The following is a 14,865-nucleotide window of genomic DNA, read 5'->3' as shown; positions in this document are numbered from 1 at the left end:
GACGCCAGTTTATTACGAAGGATAAACCTAACCGAATGACTATGACTGCATAACGAAAGTAGCGTCTATACGAGTGCCCGTCATAGACTTTGCTTCTCGAGTTCGGAGTTAGACCGATTTTGATACAAATGTTCCTCAGAGAAGAAGACAATTAGTGGGCCCTGGGTTGCGGTATAGGATCATCGGTGTTCCGCTCGCATTTATTAAACGTTTTATGGTTTGTAACCAACTGGCTGCAATTTTTGGCTGCTATTACGGACCACCTGATGATTCGTATCTTTGTTTGAATTACTTCATCATGTTATTGACATGATACTCCACTCTACAATATCTATTGTCGTCGTTTAGCTTTCCTATAAATACAGACACATAAGCAGCTTTAGTTAATTGTGTTATACATTCTTTATATAATTAATCTATCCTTACAGAAAAAGATTATGAAGTTACAGTATATTACTACCCTTTTTTTCGCTGCTTCGTCCATCGCTATGCCATTGCACCTCGCAAAGCGTGATAATATCGACGGTGATATTTTGCAGTTTGCTTTGACCCTTGAACACCTAGAAAATGCCTTCTACAAGGAAGCATTGTCTACCTGGTCTGTTGAAAATTTTACGGCAGCCGGATTCACCGAAGACTTCTACAATAACTTGAAGTACATTGCTCATGATGAGGAAGCTCATGTAGTGTTTCTCGAGGAGGGTCTTAAATCAGCTGGCTTGGAGCCAGTTGCAGCTTGCACATACAAGTTCAAAATGGCTGATGCAAAAGCATTTGTATCTCTTGCAGCTACTATAGAGGGCGTGGGTGTTTCAGCATACCTTGGGGCGGCACCTCTTGTGACATCGAAATCTTATCTCACTTATGCCGCTTCGGTCTTGGTAACTGAGGCACTTCATCAGTCTGAGCTTAGGTCTGCCGTTGGTGAAGTCGCTTCGGCAAATCCGTTTGGAACAGCAATGGGGATCAATGCAGTCTACACCATCGCAAGCGGATTTATTAGTGATTGTCCTTCAACAAATGCAGCGCTTCCTGTCAAGTCATACAAGGCTCTCACTGTTAATCAAGGTGAGCCAATTTCTACAAGTTCTAATGTTACATTCACAGCAAACGGTACCCTTCCAGATAACTGCTTTGTTACTTATGTAAGTGGTTTGGATGTTTTACCAGTCAGCGGGAACATTGATGGCAACAACATTGTTGCAAGTGTTCCAATGAACGTCACAGGTCAGTCCTATGCATTCATAACCTCAGATTCATCAGCTAATTTGACCGATTCAAATATCTTATTCGGTCCCGCAATAATTGAGGTAACACCTTCGAGTCCTTCTTTTAATCTTTCTATTACCTAATTAAACTTTCTTGAAATAAGAAAGGGTATTGACTTTGACAATTTTTTTTTCTCGTACTTCGTGTTTGTCTTTCTAATCATTTTTTCGGTTCGCTCCGTACAATCCAAGGTGTAATAACTCTTTCTTTGATAAAAAATATTCGTTGACCTTTAACAAGATTGTTGGAGCTTGCAGAGGAAACTATGAGATAGCAAAAATGACCATATAAGAGTAGATCAGGTGTATACTTGAGCAAATCTCGAGCGTATTGGGACAAAAAGGAAAAACTATAGTTTAAAATTTGATTTAACTTGTAGAACGGTGCATGATGTTGCTCATTTCCGAGATATTGCTTAAAATAAAAGACGTCAATTTAATAACATTAGCTGAACATTATTAGCTTCGATCTTTACTTTTTGTGAGTTGGAAGAACAACTTGAAAGTATGCTTATATTACGGAAATATATTTCAATGTATTAGGTACAAACCTCTTTGACTATGGTCAAAAAGTCTGCAGATTCTATTTATATACATTGAGAAAGCAAAAAAAAAGTTTAATATTTAGAACCAAATAGACTACGATAAAATTATATTTTTGAAGACCAATCTTCTATTTGGAAAGAAGTGATTTCAATTCAATGGCTTTGACTTAAAGGAATATCTAATTTCAACACCAATAATTCCAAACCCTGTAGTACATTGGCTTCCTTGCCATCCTTTCTTTCTCCTCGGCGAGCTCTTGCTTAAACAAATCCAAATCCAACTCTCTTCTTCCAGTATCAAGATCAATGTCTTCAAGATTAATGAAAAACTTCCAATTTCTTGTCCAAAGCTTGTGACAAATATAGAAGAAAAGAACAACAGGGAAACTTAAATATGCTTGAAAGAAGGCTGAGGCATCAGGCAGGCTGCCAATTGGATAAAGGGCTACCCAAAATTGAGCTGCGAACACTAAAACAATTAAACCAAACCCGTAGTAAGATCCATAAATTCCTGTTTGCGCTGTGAATCCAAGCTCTGACAAGTCCCTTCCTTGTTTCTTCATTGCCCATCTAAAACGTATATGTGAAAGGCATATCGATCCCCAAGTGAACAAAGAAGAAAGTCCCGACAATGCCAGCATCCAATCGAAAACAGTTCCTTCTTGCTTTGAGGCCACTAGAAAACATAATGCTCCAATCAAGCACAGAAATATGATACCAAATAAGGGCCGACCCGATTTGTCAATATAACCAAATAATTTAGGAGCTTGACCACATGCTGCTAATGCTGCAAGAGTCCTAGAAGAGCCAAATATAGAAGAGTTTCCAACTGACAACACTGCAATTAAGATAACAACGTTCATAACGGAAGGTAATCCTTTAACACCTGCATCGTAGATCGACAAAACAAACGGAGAAGCCTTCGCATCAGCCGAAGAACTACCCTCTAACAATCTTTTATCGTTATAAGGAATAAGTAATCCAACCAAACACAAGCTGACTATATAAAATATTGTGATTCTCCAGAATACTTGTTTCGTAGCTTTTGGTAAAGATTTTCTCGGATTTGCAGTTTCAGCTGCAGCCAAACCTGCTAATTCAGTCCCCGAGAATGCGAATGCTGCAGAAACGAAAACTGAACAAACACCTTTGAACCCATTAGCGAAAGCACCTGGATCGTAGTAGTATCTTGCACCAAGATATTCGTGATTTGGACCACCACCACAAGTAACTATAATCCCAAAGAAGATGAAGCCAATTACTGCTACCACTTTTATAATGGAAAATACAAATTCAGCCTCACCATAGCCTCTAGCTCCAAAAAAATTGATGGAACAAACAACAACATAAAAGATCACAATAATGGCGGCCGGATTAACTGAAGGATTCCAAAATGCAACTGTCATAGAAGCAGCAACTAGTTCCAAAGGCATCGTAATCAACCAACCCATAGCATAATTCCAAGCCATTGCAAACCCCCAGGAAGGGTCTATGAACCTGGTGTTATAAGTCACAAAAGCACCTGCTACAGGAAACGTTACAGCAAGCTCCCCTAATGCTTGACAAGTGACAAAAATCATCGTTCCAACAACTGAGTAACCTATTAAAACACCAGCTGGCCCTCCCGTATGCAAACGCTGGCCGGAGGCAACGAACAATCCGGTACCAATAGCACCACCAATGGCAATCATTTGTAAATGTCTATTCTTCAACGAACGGTTCAATGGCGAATTAGCTGTTGCAATTGCTGCCTTTTCTACATCTGATAAATTAGGATCAATTCCCAAATCCTCTTGATCATATCTCTTAAAAGAGTCCGTAAGCTTCTCAAAAAAGCTCAAATCCTTATTGTCCTTTTCGCCGATTTCATAAACATTAATCTCACCATTTTGAGAAGGTGATTTATTAACATAATCAAGTTCCTTCTTGACCATCTTTTCTATCCAGTGCTACTTTTTCCGAAATTTGAATCTAAATCTATGGCCATGTTTGACTTATATTGGCTTCCCTATTTGTAAATCTGTTACTCGAGATAGATAACTGATAAGAATGCCGTTTGTCTAGTCGTGAAATCTTCCGAATCCTATTTTGTGGCAAATTATGTCTGCTTATCTTTCAAATGCCGAGCCCAGGGTCCACGCGCATTTTGATATTGGGGCCCGAAAACTAAAAGATAGAAACGAGTATTTACTTATGAAAATACACAACATTTTGCCTCAAAATACTCCTCGGTTACTAGTACACTCTTTTACAATTTAAAGATTCCTTTGTTGGCGTTGGAGAGGAGCTAGATACAATACAATGTGGTGTACCTCACCCTCGTTCTTTAGAGCCACATGAAGATTATATGCATTCTTATCTTGTAACCTTAGATCTATTGTTCGGGCTACCTTTCGTCTATTGTCTTATTTATTGGATCTATATCGCGAAATTTTTAAGCCACATTTCCGTATTCTATTCTTTAAAGGGAAATCTCACTTCTTTCTTTATCCAATTTCAGAGAGATAAGGATACTTTTAACAGTAAGAATGCTTTGATATTAATAATACAATAGTAACAGAATAAAGCAATCTTTTCCCTACCATTTCCTATTTCAATTTGAAACTCCTTTTAAAGAATCAATATATCAAGTGCTAACAAATGTTGATGCTATGATTGATAGACTCAGAAGTACAATATAGACTATGAACAAAGTTAGTTGACGCTCTGAATACCTTCCGAAACGTATTAGTTTAATGCAAATTTCAGTTACTAGGTAGATCTTTCTCTTTAAGTGACGTCACTTCAAGCTTCGAGGAAAAATAAAGTCAAAAGTAATGTAAAGTAATTTCTCATGTCAACATTAATGCAATATGGTTCCTTCCTTATCCATCCTGCAAAGAATATTTGCCGTAGTTCTTTTGTACAATTTATTCATCGAAATAAAAATGTGACATATGCTCACTATTACGAGCTTGCTCGACTGTTATACCAAAATTGCTATGCAAATACCAACTTCACATAAAAAAAGTTATCCTTAATATCTTTATGGTCGAATAGAGTATACTCATGAACTAACATGAGAGGAATGAGATAATGATATTTGAGGGACTATGTTTCTTAAGCTTTACATATTACAAAAAGATCACGCATTCCAAGGGAAGACTAACAAAACACTGAAAAAAAAATAATTGATATTAGCTTCACTAAATGGGAAAAATAAAAGTCCTCGCTTACCTTTAGTTCATTTCATTTATGAAATAGTATAGTGGATGTCAATTTGAATTTCTTGTTGCGATACTCTACTTATCTCAAAAATTGCCTTTTAAGGTTTTTCGTAGAAAAGAAAAAAAAAAGACAAGAATTATAGTTGTGGTGTGTAAGCAGAGTCTCTTATTTTAATCCAAATCTATCATTCGACTCAAGTACCATGAGACTGTGGTCTACTAAGGATTTGTTACAAAATGCGCCTCTATGACTTGAATTCAAGCTGTAAAATTTCGTTTTGCATCGTCTAACATTAGCGTGAAATCATATTACTAGTTACACAGTTTTCATAGAAAAAGTAACAGAAATGACACACCTGTAAGTTCAGAGGAAGACTAATTTCATTATATTTCATTCCGTGTGTGAAAAAAGTAGAAGTAAATTTTTGAGTCCATTGAGGAGCTTGGTTATTTGGAGTCACTTCCATTATTTTTACTAATCTAGGCTAGGAGAGTTGACTTTTTCTTAGATTTTAGATTATCTATTATTTCCTTTCAATATTTCCATTAAACCCATAATCTCAGACTTTGATGCCCCTGTTAATCATATTTACTGAAATGTCTCTGGCTAGTTATCAACAATGAGGCTCTCTTGAAAAAGCTCCGAATTTAAGATGAGAATCCTTTATGAGCTCAGCTGAGAAGGCTAGTTCTGATTGTTAGTGACATGTAAATAGGAGAAGCCCATGAAAGTGTTGTGTAAGTCTCCTGGCAGTTAGCCATAATCATGATCAACATTATATTGACTTAACATCTATCATTTTATTCGACGCATTTGTTTTGTTCCTTGAGTTTGGAACTCAGTTAGTTTCATTTTACAAACCAACGCTAAGGCAACGAGTGTTTCGCTTTAAAGATTCAAATGGCCTCTCTAAAGCGTGCTTGGGGGCATATCTAGACGACTGCAACTTTAGAAAATATTAATAGCTGCACCATTCATTCGAATTTAAATTCATTCAAAAATCTAAAACCAACTTGTTACTGTAGCTTAAAGACATTTTTGACCTGTTCTTGGTAAACTGTATGATGGTGAACTTGTTGATGAATTGGGTTCTGTTAATCATTTTCACAACTTGTAGTTGTCGTTTCACTGTCTGTGACATTACAAAAGATCTGAAAAAATTGAACTAAATTGTATTTTCCGTAAATCTGAGTACCATTTAAGATAGTGGCTTTGCTAGCAGCATGGATACCACGCTAGAGTCATAAGATCAAACGAGACAGAGGAAGTTTCAGAAATATATCTATTAGCTCTAACCTAACTAGACATATGAAATGATTTGCATTTAATATGAGGTACGAAGGAATCTAAAAACAAAAAACTTGATCCTCGGGTTCAGATTTCATAACTGCTTTGTCCCACCCTAAGGAAGACGCAATTTCAATCAAGGATTTTTTCATCAAAGGCGGGCCGCAGATAAATAATCTGTTCTTCGGATCAGGTTTTGGCATATATTTTTCTATCATTTCTTTAGACACATAACCGGTATTTCCTTCCCAATTTTCAGGAGGATAAGTTAGAGTGTAATGAACATTAAAGTCTGGATATGACCTTGCTATCTCATCTATTTCACCTTTCAACAAAATATCGTTGAGCGTCTCATTAGCAAAAAGTAATGTAATCTTAGTATTGTCTTCAGACGTAGTTATTATCTGAGTTATAACTTGCAATAAAGGTGTGATACCCGAGCCACCGGCAATCAAACCAATTTCTCCTGCCATATTGGTTTTATACTGCAATCTTCCCACTGGCCCTCTAAACTTAACAGTTTGACCCTCTCTCAACTCGGCAAACTTCCTTGAAACAGTCCCATTCGGATAGGATTTAACCAAAATGTCGAAAAAACCAGCATCAAACTTATTTGAAATAGGAGAATAATACCTTATTTCATCTTTTCCATCAATCAAAAAACAGCATGCTAGATGGTGACCAGTTGGAATATCTAAAACCTCCTCTTCATTGTTCAACTTGAATCGATAGATTGCTGAATTTCTAGAGATGACAGTTTTATCAATCAACTCAAAATCATTCCATTTAGTGTAGTCTAATGACGATCTTCTACTATAAGCACTGTAAAAGTTAATTGAGCAAATCAATACTATGAATGCTATACTATACGGTAAATACTCGTAGTTAAGTATAGAAGTTCCAAAAATGATAAGAAATATTGGGATATATATGCCATGAAGAGGCTTTTCCAACAAAGCACGCTTATCTTCCATCTTTAAATTACCTTGATATACTTCCCTTGTACACTTCATTAAAACTGTGAAAATTTGAGTCTTGCAGAGTGGTAAGCACACGTAACAACAAATATTCCAACATAATAGTGACTATTATTGCACTTACTAGCGGATACAAAAAAATAGGCTTTACCTATAGAGATTATATATTTATATATACATAATCAGTGTGAGCCGTGATAAAGACATCGGTAAACACAAATCAACAACTAAAAACTGACAAAATAACAATTAGGGTATTAAAGAACTATAGAGAAGATTTGGATTAGGCGTTAGTGGTGCTAGTTTAATACTCTTCTTCTTCTTCTGGGAAGGAATCTGTACCAACTTCGATGTAGTCTCTCTCTAGTGCAGCCAAATCTTCTCTAGCCTCTGTAAATTCACCTTCTTCCATTCCTTCACCAACATACCAGTGGACAAAGGCTCTCTTTGAATACATTAAATCAAATTTCCTATCAATCCTTCTCCAAGCTTCAGCAATAGCAGTCGTGTTAGACAACATACAAACCGCTCTATTTGCAGATGCTAATTCTGAACCTTGGATAGCAGTAGGTGGTTGATAACAAATGCCAATTTTAAATCCCGTAGGACACCAGTCAACCATTTGAACGGTCTTCTTGGCTTTGATTTGAGCAACGGAATTCTGAACATCCCTAGTGACCACATCACCACGATACAATAAACAAGTAGCCATATATTTGCCTGTTCTCGGATCACATTTAACCATTTGATTTCCTGGCTCAAAGCAGGAAGCAGTAATTTCTGAAACTGAGTTCGATTCATGGTTAGCTCTGTTTTTCGAGAACACAGGTGCATAAGAAACCAATGGGAAGTGGATTCTTGGATAGGGAACTAAGTTAGTTTGAAATTCATTAAGATCTACGTTCAATGATCCATCGAATCTGAGCGAGGCGGTAACAGAAGAAACAACTTGAGCAATCAAACTATTCAATGAATTGAAGTTTGGCCTTCCAATATCCAAGTTTCTACGACACATATCATAAATAGCTTCATTGTCCACCATAAAGGTACAGTCTGCATGTTCTAAAGTAGTATGCGTGGTCAAAACAGTGTTGTATGGTTCAACGACCGAAGTTGAAACCTGAGGAGCCGGATAAACAGCAAACTCCAACTTTGATTTTTTTCCGTAATCGATTGATAATTGCTCCAATAACAAGGAGCCCAACCCAGATCCTGTACCACCTCCAAGTGAATGAGTGAACAAGAACCCTTGTAACCCATCACATTGATCAGACATTCTTCTAATTCTATCCAAAACATCATCTAAAATTTCTCTTCCAACAGTGTAGTGGCCCCTAGCATAATTGTTTGCAGCATCTTCTTTACCTGCTATTAATTGTTCGGGATGAAACAAATCCCTGTATGCTCCAGTACGAACTTCGTCAATAACATTTGGTTCTAAGTCGACATAAAGAGCCCTAGGAACATATTTACCAGATCCCGTTTCACTGAAGAAGGTTGAAAAGCCTTCCTCTCCTCCTTTTGGTCTATCTAAACCCTCTTGTAAATAACCATCTGGCCTGATTCCATGTTCCTGTGAATATAACTCCCAACAAGCATTCCCAATCTGACACCCTGCTTGTCCAACTATATTGTAGTTAGTATTTTTCTTTCAATCAAAATCACTTCCAGCACTTCAATATGGGTATCTTGATCTAGTAAAATAAATTAATCACGTATTACATGACCACATACGCCAGCAGCTTCTTTAAAAACTTGAAACATACCATTGATACTAATCACTTCTCTCATATTTTCTGCTTCTCAAATTCTTCTAAGAGTATTTCAAGATCTTTGAAGAAAATTTAAGGCTTACGCTAAGTTCGATATAACCCTAAAAAACTTTTAAACAGATATTTTGATTTATCTAGCTAAGATAAAATAAAAACACACTGAGGAAGATTTGATTTTTTGACGGTTGTTTACCTCACAAAAAATTGATATCATTTGTTATTTACCGCTACATATTTTTATTTCCTAATTCGAATAAATTCAAAACATTTCCGCTAGACTTCCTTATATGGAAGTATGTCGCGTTACAGAAAGAAGACAAATTTGATAACTACCATAAAACTATATAGAGCGGCTTGCAATACAAGTAATCGCTCTTTGCTGGATAGCCCTAATAATTAGTTAAAATGTAAAGTAATCCTTCACCTTTTCCCAGCTTGTTTTTCTCCTTTTAAGACCAACAGCTTCTTGGAAGGAAGTAGAAGTGTCAGACAAGATATCAGCAATACTTTTATCCCATTTTGTTTTCGGACTTCCATAAAGAAGAGTGACTTGGTTTTGCGCAAGTTTTGATAATTGATAACGATTAAGAGTATTCAAAAATGGATAGCTGAAACCAAAAGACTGTAAGTAAGCTCTCAATTCTGATCCTGAGTATATATCAAGTAGACTGTTCCAGTACTGCGTGGCAGCTTCTTTAGATTGATCATATGTCTCAGCAGCCTTATCTCCTACGTCTTGTGCAAGGTGCGAAGCAGAGCCATACGCGTCTTTTAGCTTAGAGTCAACGGCAGCACCGTAATCATCGTAAGCATTTTGTGCAGCAGAATATGCCAGTTGTGCCTTCGGCTCGATTTTGCTGTACGTCTTATCAATCGATTTCGCTGCTTGTCTTGAGACATCACTTGCATAAGACTGATAGCCATTTTGGATACTTTCAGCCGATTCACCAGCCGCTGATACATAATCTTTTCCTTTAGAGTATGTGTCTTCAAATAAGCCCGATATATGATTTTTCTTGAAAAAGAAAGCATAGAGGGTGTTGAATGCAGAAGTATAGTAGCTTCGAATAAACGAAAATATTTCATTCACCTTCGAAGAATGTGCTAATCGTTCCCGATTAATTTTCTCCAGCAAGATTTTGACGTGCTTGGCTGCTTCGCTTTTGATGTTTTCAGTGATATCAGAGACCTTTACCAGTTTCTTCTTGGAATTTTCAAGTAAGTTTTGCGAATACTCGTAAGAGCTTTCCTGAATATCATTCAAGGCATCATCAGTATAAAGCTTAGCCTCTGACAACTTGTCAGATGCTGCTGAATAATATTGCTTAGCTGCGGAAAATATTTTCAGAAAATTATCACTTGTGACATCGCTAACTTTTGCACCCTTTTTTTCAAGACTGGCCTTAAGCCACTTCTCAAAATCTTCCTCCTTCGGTTCGTATAGCTTAATCTTGTAATCTACAAGACTTTCCGGTTTTTTCTGAATATAGGCGTAAAAAGTCTCTAGAAGTTCTTTCCTTCCACCGTCAATAGTTTGACCTTGTTCCACTAACCAGTTTTTGATTGACTCGGTTGACAAGCCATCAAAGAGACCATCAATTGACTCCTTTTTGACAGGGAGCTTGCTATTCTTCTTAACTAAGGCAACTAATTGATCCTTAGTCGCAAGTGGGGAAAATTTGATATCTCTAGCATTCAAAAAATCTTTCAATCTGTCTTTGGACCACTTTTGAATCCCAACAAAAAAGGTATCATTGATTATATTATCCTCTGATGACCTAAAAGGTTTTTTTGAAATAACAGGGCTGATTTTTTTCCCTTTCTCATCAACCCAATGTTTTATATCGTCAACTAAATACTTCTCATGAGCCTTGATAAGTTTCTTCAATTTTTGAGGGCTAAAGGTGTCCAGCGAAATATCAGGCTTGACTAGATCATTAAGCCCTAGCCATTCTTTTAGTTGAGAATAAGTCCAGGAATCATAGAAAGAATCTTGAATCCTACCCTTTGAATCAAAAATGGAAGAACCCTCCAAGTTTAATGAATCTAATAAAGCATTTTTGGAATCTGAAACTGAATTGGAGGCAGCGAAGTTATTGTGCTTAACAAGTTCCAATAAGGTCTCCTTATTCAGTGTATCTTCAAATGGGATATGAAATTTTTTTAACCATTCTTTCAAATCATCTACTGACCACGAGCTATAGAGCCAGTCACCAGGATAGTTTCCAGATGCCTTAAATGATTTTGCAGCATCATCGTATTTTGACTTAGCAAGTTCAATCAATTTGGATTTCGGAACCAGACCGCTAACTTTCTTGCCCTGTGACTTCAAAAATTCCTTCAAGGAATCTTTTGACCAGGAATCAAAGACCCAATCTTTGACTCTTTGGTAGTTACTTTGATCGTGGAAGAGATAGTCCCAGCTGCGATACGGAAAATAATCAACCAAATTTGTGTCTGGATTGGTTGCTAATTTCAAAACATTTTGTTGATCGCTATCTGCGAGCCCCACAGTACCTTTGTCATAGTTTACTAACTTTTGATACTCTTTCTCAGCCAATTTGACCAATTCTGATTGTGATAATGAATCTTCAATCGCAACCTTACGATCTTTCAAAAAGTCTTTTAGATCTGAAGGAGTCCAAGATGTTAAATAATTTGCAGCGACCGAGTTAATGGTCATTAAGATGACCAGGGTCAAGAAAATAGATCTAGCAAATATCATTAGAGATCCTAGTTACAAATTCAATTCCTGAGGTTAATACTTTTCACTTCTTTCTTTAATTTTCAAAAGAATAGGATCCAAGTGATCTGGTCATATATATATGGTCGCAGCAAGCAAGTGAGATGCATGTATTTATGTTTCACGTGTTCAAAAAACTGACCGCTCTAGAGCCACCTTTCTACGAAAAGTCGATCACATGGCGTAATATAGTGAAGACCATTGATTGCTGGAGTTTTAGGGTTATCTATTACTCACTTATTATTGTATCTCTGATGACTCCTATAAGTGGCCATGCCTCGAACTCTATTTCGATATGCCGCATATGTACACTATTTTCAACTGACGGATAGATTGCAAAAGTCTACTAACAAAAAGCAACCTTACACGGCTACATTACATTAGGAATTCCAGATTTAATAGGGTATTATTTATCTGCTGTGCTCCCACGTACTTAAAGCTCTTTCAGCTAAATGAAGAGCTATTCGGCTGCGATGAGAAGCAGAACCAATGCATAATGGGATTTTCTTCATCTTCCGAGGAATGCTCGACCACGGAAGTAGGATAATTTTTGACATAGCAAAAAAATTAAGCTGTATAAAATAAAGAGTATTTCATTATGATTCAAATTAAAGTTAAGCACATGTTGAGCGAAAAACCAGGTGAGATAGATAAAGGAGAATGGCAAAGTAACTTCACTTGTCTGGAGCGGCAGATAATACTTTCAACGAATATGCTTGAACCGGAAGACTGCGAAACATTGCTGCAATTTTCTACCTCTACTGTTGCGAAAATGAGAATTAACACGCAGAACAAATACGAAGAACCACGAGATCTTCTTATTAATACTCAGACCATACTGCTTAATCAAGCAGATGCAGAAATGAAGAAAAGCGGGTTGACTTGTGAAAAGGATTTCAGAAATATTTCATATGGATATTATGTGGAAGATTTCAAAGATGATTTTGAAAAGGCTAGACATTCGGTAAGGTGCAGTCTACTTGAGAACAGAACCAAAATGATTGACACGTATAGACAATCAGAGAGAGCTTTAATTTCGAAGCTCAGAGAACAAGAATCTAAAAAGTCAAAAAAAAAATGGTTTCGACTGCGGGCCAAAGAAGACATGCACTTTGATAGCTTCAAAAACACCAGCTCTTTGGTAACAGCAAATAAAATTAACTTAGGGACAACTACATCACTTAGCGATCTAGCACTTCAAGTTCAATGTACTGCACCTGTTCCGAAAGATAGAGGTAGCAATGGTAATGAGAGAGATGTTCATTTTGTTGATAATTCATACTACTTAAGCAATGATGGATTATATATCGATTTTCCGCGCAAAAAGTTGTCATACCTTAAGCTACTTTTGAGACACAAATCTCTAGTCAAGAATATTGACCCAAATTATCTACCAAAAGAGTTAAGTGAAATATTTGAAATTAATCACAGATCTCTTACGCAGTCAGAGATGGAGAGGCTCAAATTAATAACGAAGCACAATGTTTCATTGACATATAAAAAGTGAAGAGGTTACTCCTGTTATTAATTAGGCGCATTGACTTATGATTTTATTGCGTATTTTCTTCTATACTTGTCATCAATAGATTCGAGGTAGTAAGTGCCTGTTGCCAATTCATCGATGGAACCAGATGGTTCAAAAGATTTTTGCAAATGAATCTTTTCTCTTAAATCAATAGCTTCGAGATATTGCTCCGGTGTCTTGATTTTACGCCCGCTTCCCAATTTAGTATCAAAGTCCAAAGATTTACAAATATTAGAAATATCATCCCTTACCACGACAGATAACAATGTAGATGCCAAACCGGAACCGTAGGAAAAAATACCAATCCTTTTGTTTTGCAACTTTTCTGAACCGATGAAGTACAAAATTGAAGACAACGAGGCCCAAGCAGAGGCTGTATACATATTTCCCGTGTTGGTAGGAACCTTTAATGCTGGCGCAACTCTAATCGCTGTTTGCTCTTTTGCCAATCCAAGGAATGTTTTCTCAACAACTCTGTCGGTCAACGTTTGTTCGTAGGTCAAAGAGTTGATTGATGCAGCAACTTCCTTGTCAATCAAGCCATCAAAATTCTCAGGATTAGACTTAAAATCATTGTATAACAATCTAGCGTAGGATTTAGTAACCAATTTACAAGTGGGAACATGGAAAGCATTATAGTCAAAGTGATCATAAACTCCAACTGTTTTACCATCGTCACGGACTTTTTTGGAATAATGCTTGTAACAATTATCAAGAGCCTTGACATAACACGATAAAGAAAATTGACCATCAACAACAGGATATTCTGATGTAAAATCTGGTTTGTAGAAATCATAGGCGTGTTCCATGAATGAACCTCTGGTAGTGTCAAAAACGATAGGTGCATCAGGACCAATTAATAAGGCTACTGAACCAGCACCGCCTGTGGGCCTTGCTGCACCTTTCGAATAAATAGCAATATCACCGCATACAACAATAGCATCTCTTCCGTCCCAAGAGCTTGACTCTATCCAGTTTACTGCATTGATTATAGCAGAAGTTCCACCGTAACAAGCATTAACAGTGTCAACACCTTCAATATCAGTGTTTTCGCCAAATAATTGCATTAAAACAGATTTAACGGACTTCGACTTGTCTAACAAAGTTTCGGTTCCTACTTCTAACCTACCAATCTTTGAAGTGTCGATATCATAATTTTTGATTAATTTTGATAAGACTGTTAATGACATAGAGTAAATGTCTTCTCTGTCATTCACGAAGGACATATTAGTTTGACCCAAACCAATAGTGTACTTGCCAGCTGGAATACCATCAAATTTTTCTAATTCAGCTTGATTAACCGCTTGTGAGGGGATATATACTTCAATACCCTTAATACCAATGTTAGAGGCTGTCATTTTCTATTTGTTCTTCAATGTGTATCTAAAACTTCCTTGTTGAAAAAAAAAGTAACTCGCTACGAATGTGTATTTACTCGTAAAACTGTCGAGATCGATATCTGCCGTACACTTTCTGGAGAACAGTCTCGTATAATCTTAGGGAATAGAACTCTCTAAAAAAAGAGTATATGCAACGAAAAA

The 14,865-nt window shown here is 36.8% G+C and overlaps 7 protein-coding genes across 7 annotated transcripts; 2 read left to right on the top strand and 5 right to left on the bottom strand.

Annotated features, from left to right (window-relative positions):
• Positions 1-437: 437 nt before the first annotated feature.
• Positions 438-1,352, top strand: PRCAT00004468001 (ferritin-like domain-containing protein; the record flags this gene model as incomplete). Its single annotated transcript, XM_062954464.1, has 1 exon — positions 438-1,352. The coding sequence occupies one exon, from the start codon at positions 438-440 to the stop codon at positions 1,350-1,352; it is 915 nt and encodes a 304-aa protein (XP_062811164.1).
• A 646-nt stretch (positions 1,353-1,998) lies between these two features.
• On the bottom strand, positions 1,999-3,747 carry PRCAT00004467001 (amino acid permease; the record flags this gene model as incomplete). The annotated part of the gene is made up of 1 exon (XM_062954463.1): positions 1,999-3,747. One exon carries the CDS (start codon positions 3,745-3,747, stop codon positions 1,999-2,001), a length of 1,749 nt encoding a protein of 582 aa, XP_062811163.1.
• Positions 3,748-6,366: 2,619 nt separating this feature from the next.
• Positions 6,367-7,281, bottom strand: PRCAT00004466001 (cytochrome-b5 reductase; the record flags this gene model as incomplete). The annotated part of the gene is made up of 1 exon (XM_062954462.1): positions 6,367-7,281. The coding sequence occupies one exon, from the start codon at positions 7,279-7,281 to the stop codon at positions 6,367-6,369; it is 915 nt and encodes a 304-aa protein (XP_062811162.1).
• Positions 7,282-7,588: 307 nt separating this feature from the next.
• Positions 7,589-9,075, bottom strand: TUB1 (alpha-tubulin; the record flags this gene model as incomplete). Its single annotated transcript, XM_062954461.1, has 2 exons — positions 7,589-8,910; positions 9,051-9,075. The coding sequence occupies 2 exons, from the start codon at positions 9,073-9,075 to the stop codon at positions 7,589-7,591; spliced, it is 1,347 nt and encodes a 448-aa protein (XP_062811161.1).
• Positions 9,076-9,456: 381 nt separating this feature from the next.
• On the bottom strand, positions 9,457-11,781 carry PRCAT00004463001 (uncharacterized protein; the record flags this gene model as incomplete). Its single annotated transcript, XM_062954460.1, has 1 exon — positions 9,457-11,781. The coding sequence occupies one exon, from the start codon at positions 11,779-11,781 to the stop codon at positions 9,457-9,459; it is 2,325 nt and encodes a 774-aa protein (XP_062811160.1).
• A 616-nt stretch (positions 11,782-12,397) lies between these two features.
• PRCAT00004462001 (uncharacterized protein) lies at positions 12,398-13,306 on the top strand (the record flags this gene model as incomplete). The annotated part of the gene is made up of 1 exon (XM_062954459.1): positions 12,398-13,306. The coding sequence occupies one exon, from the start codon at positions 12,398-12,400 to the stop codon at positions 13,304-13,306; it is 909 nt and encodes a 302-aa protein (XP_062811159.1).
• Positions 13,307-13,341: 35 nt separating this feature from the next.
• ERG13 (hydroxymethylglutaryl-CoA synthase) lies at positions 13,342-14,682 on the bottom strand (the record flags this gene model as incomplete). Its single annotated transcript, XM_062954458.1, has 1 exon — positions 13,342-14,682. The coding sequence occupies one exon, from the start codon at positions 14,680-14,682 to the stop codon at positions 13,342-13,344; it is 1,341 nt and encodes a 446-aa protein (XP_062811158.1).
• Between the last annotated feature and the right edge of the window lie 183 nt (positions 14,683-14,865).

The sequence above is a fragment of the Priceomyces carsonii genome (assembly GCF_900007245.1).
Source record: "Priceomyces carsonii strain CBS4050 genome assembly, scaffold: Debaryomyces_carsonii_scaffold_5, whole genome shotgun sequence".
Lineage (NCBI taxonomy): Eukaryota > Fungi > Ascomycota > Pichiomycetes > Serinales > Debaryomycetaceae > Priceomyces > Priceomyces carsonii.
The sequence above is the reverse complement of the archived record's forward strand: the minus strand, read 5'-3'. Positions and strand labels throughout refer to the sequence as shown.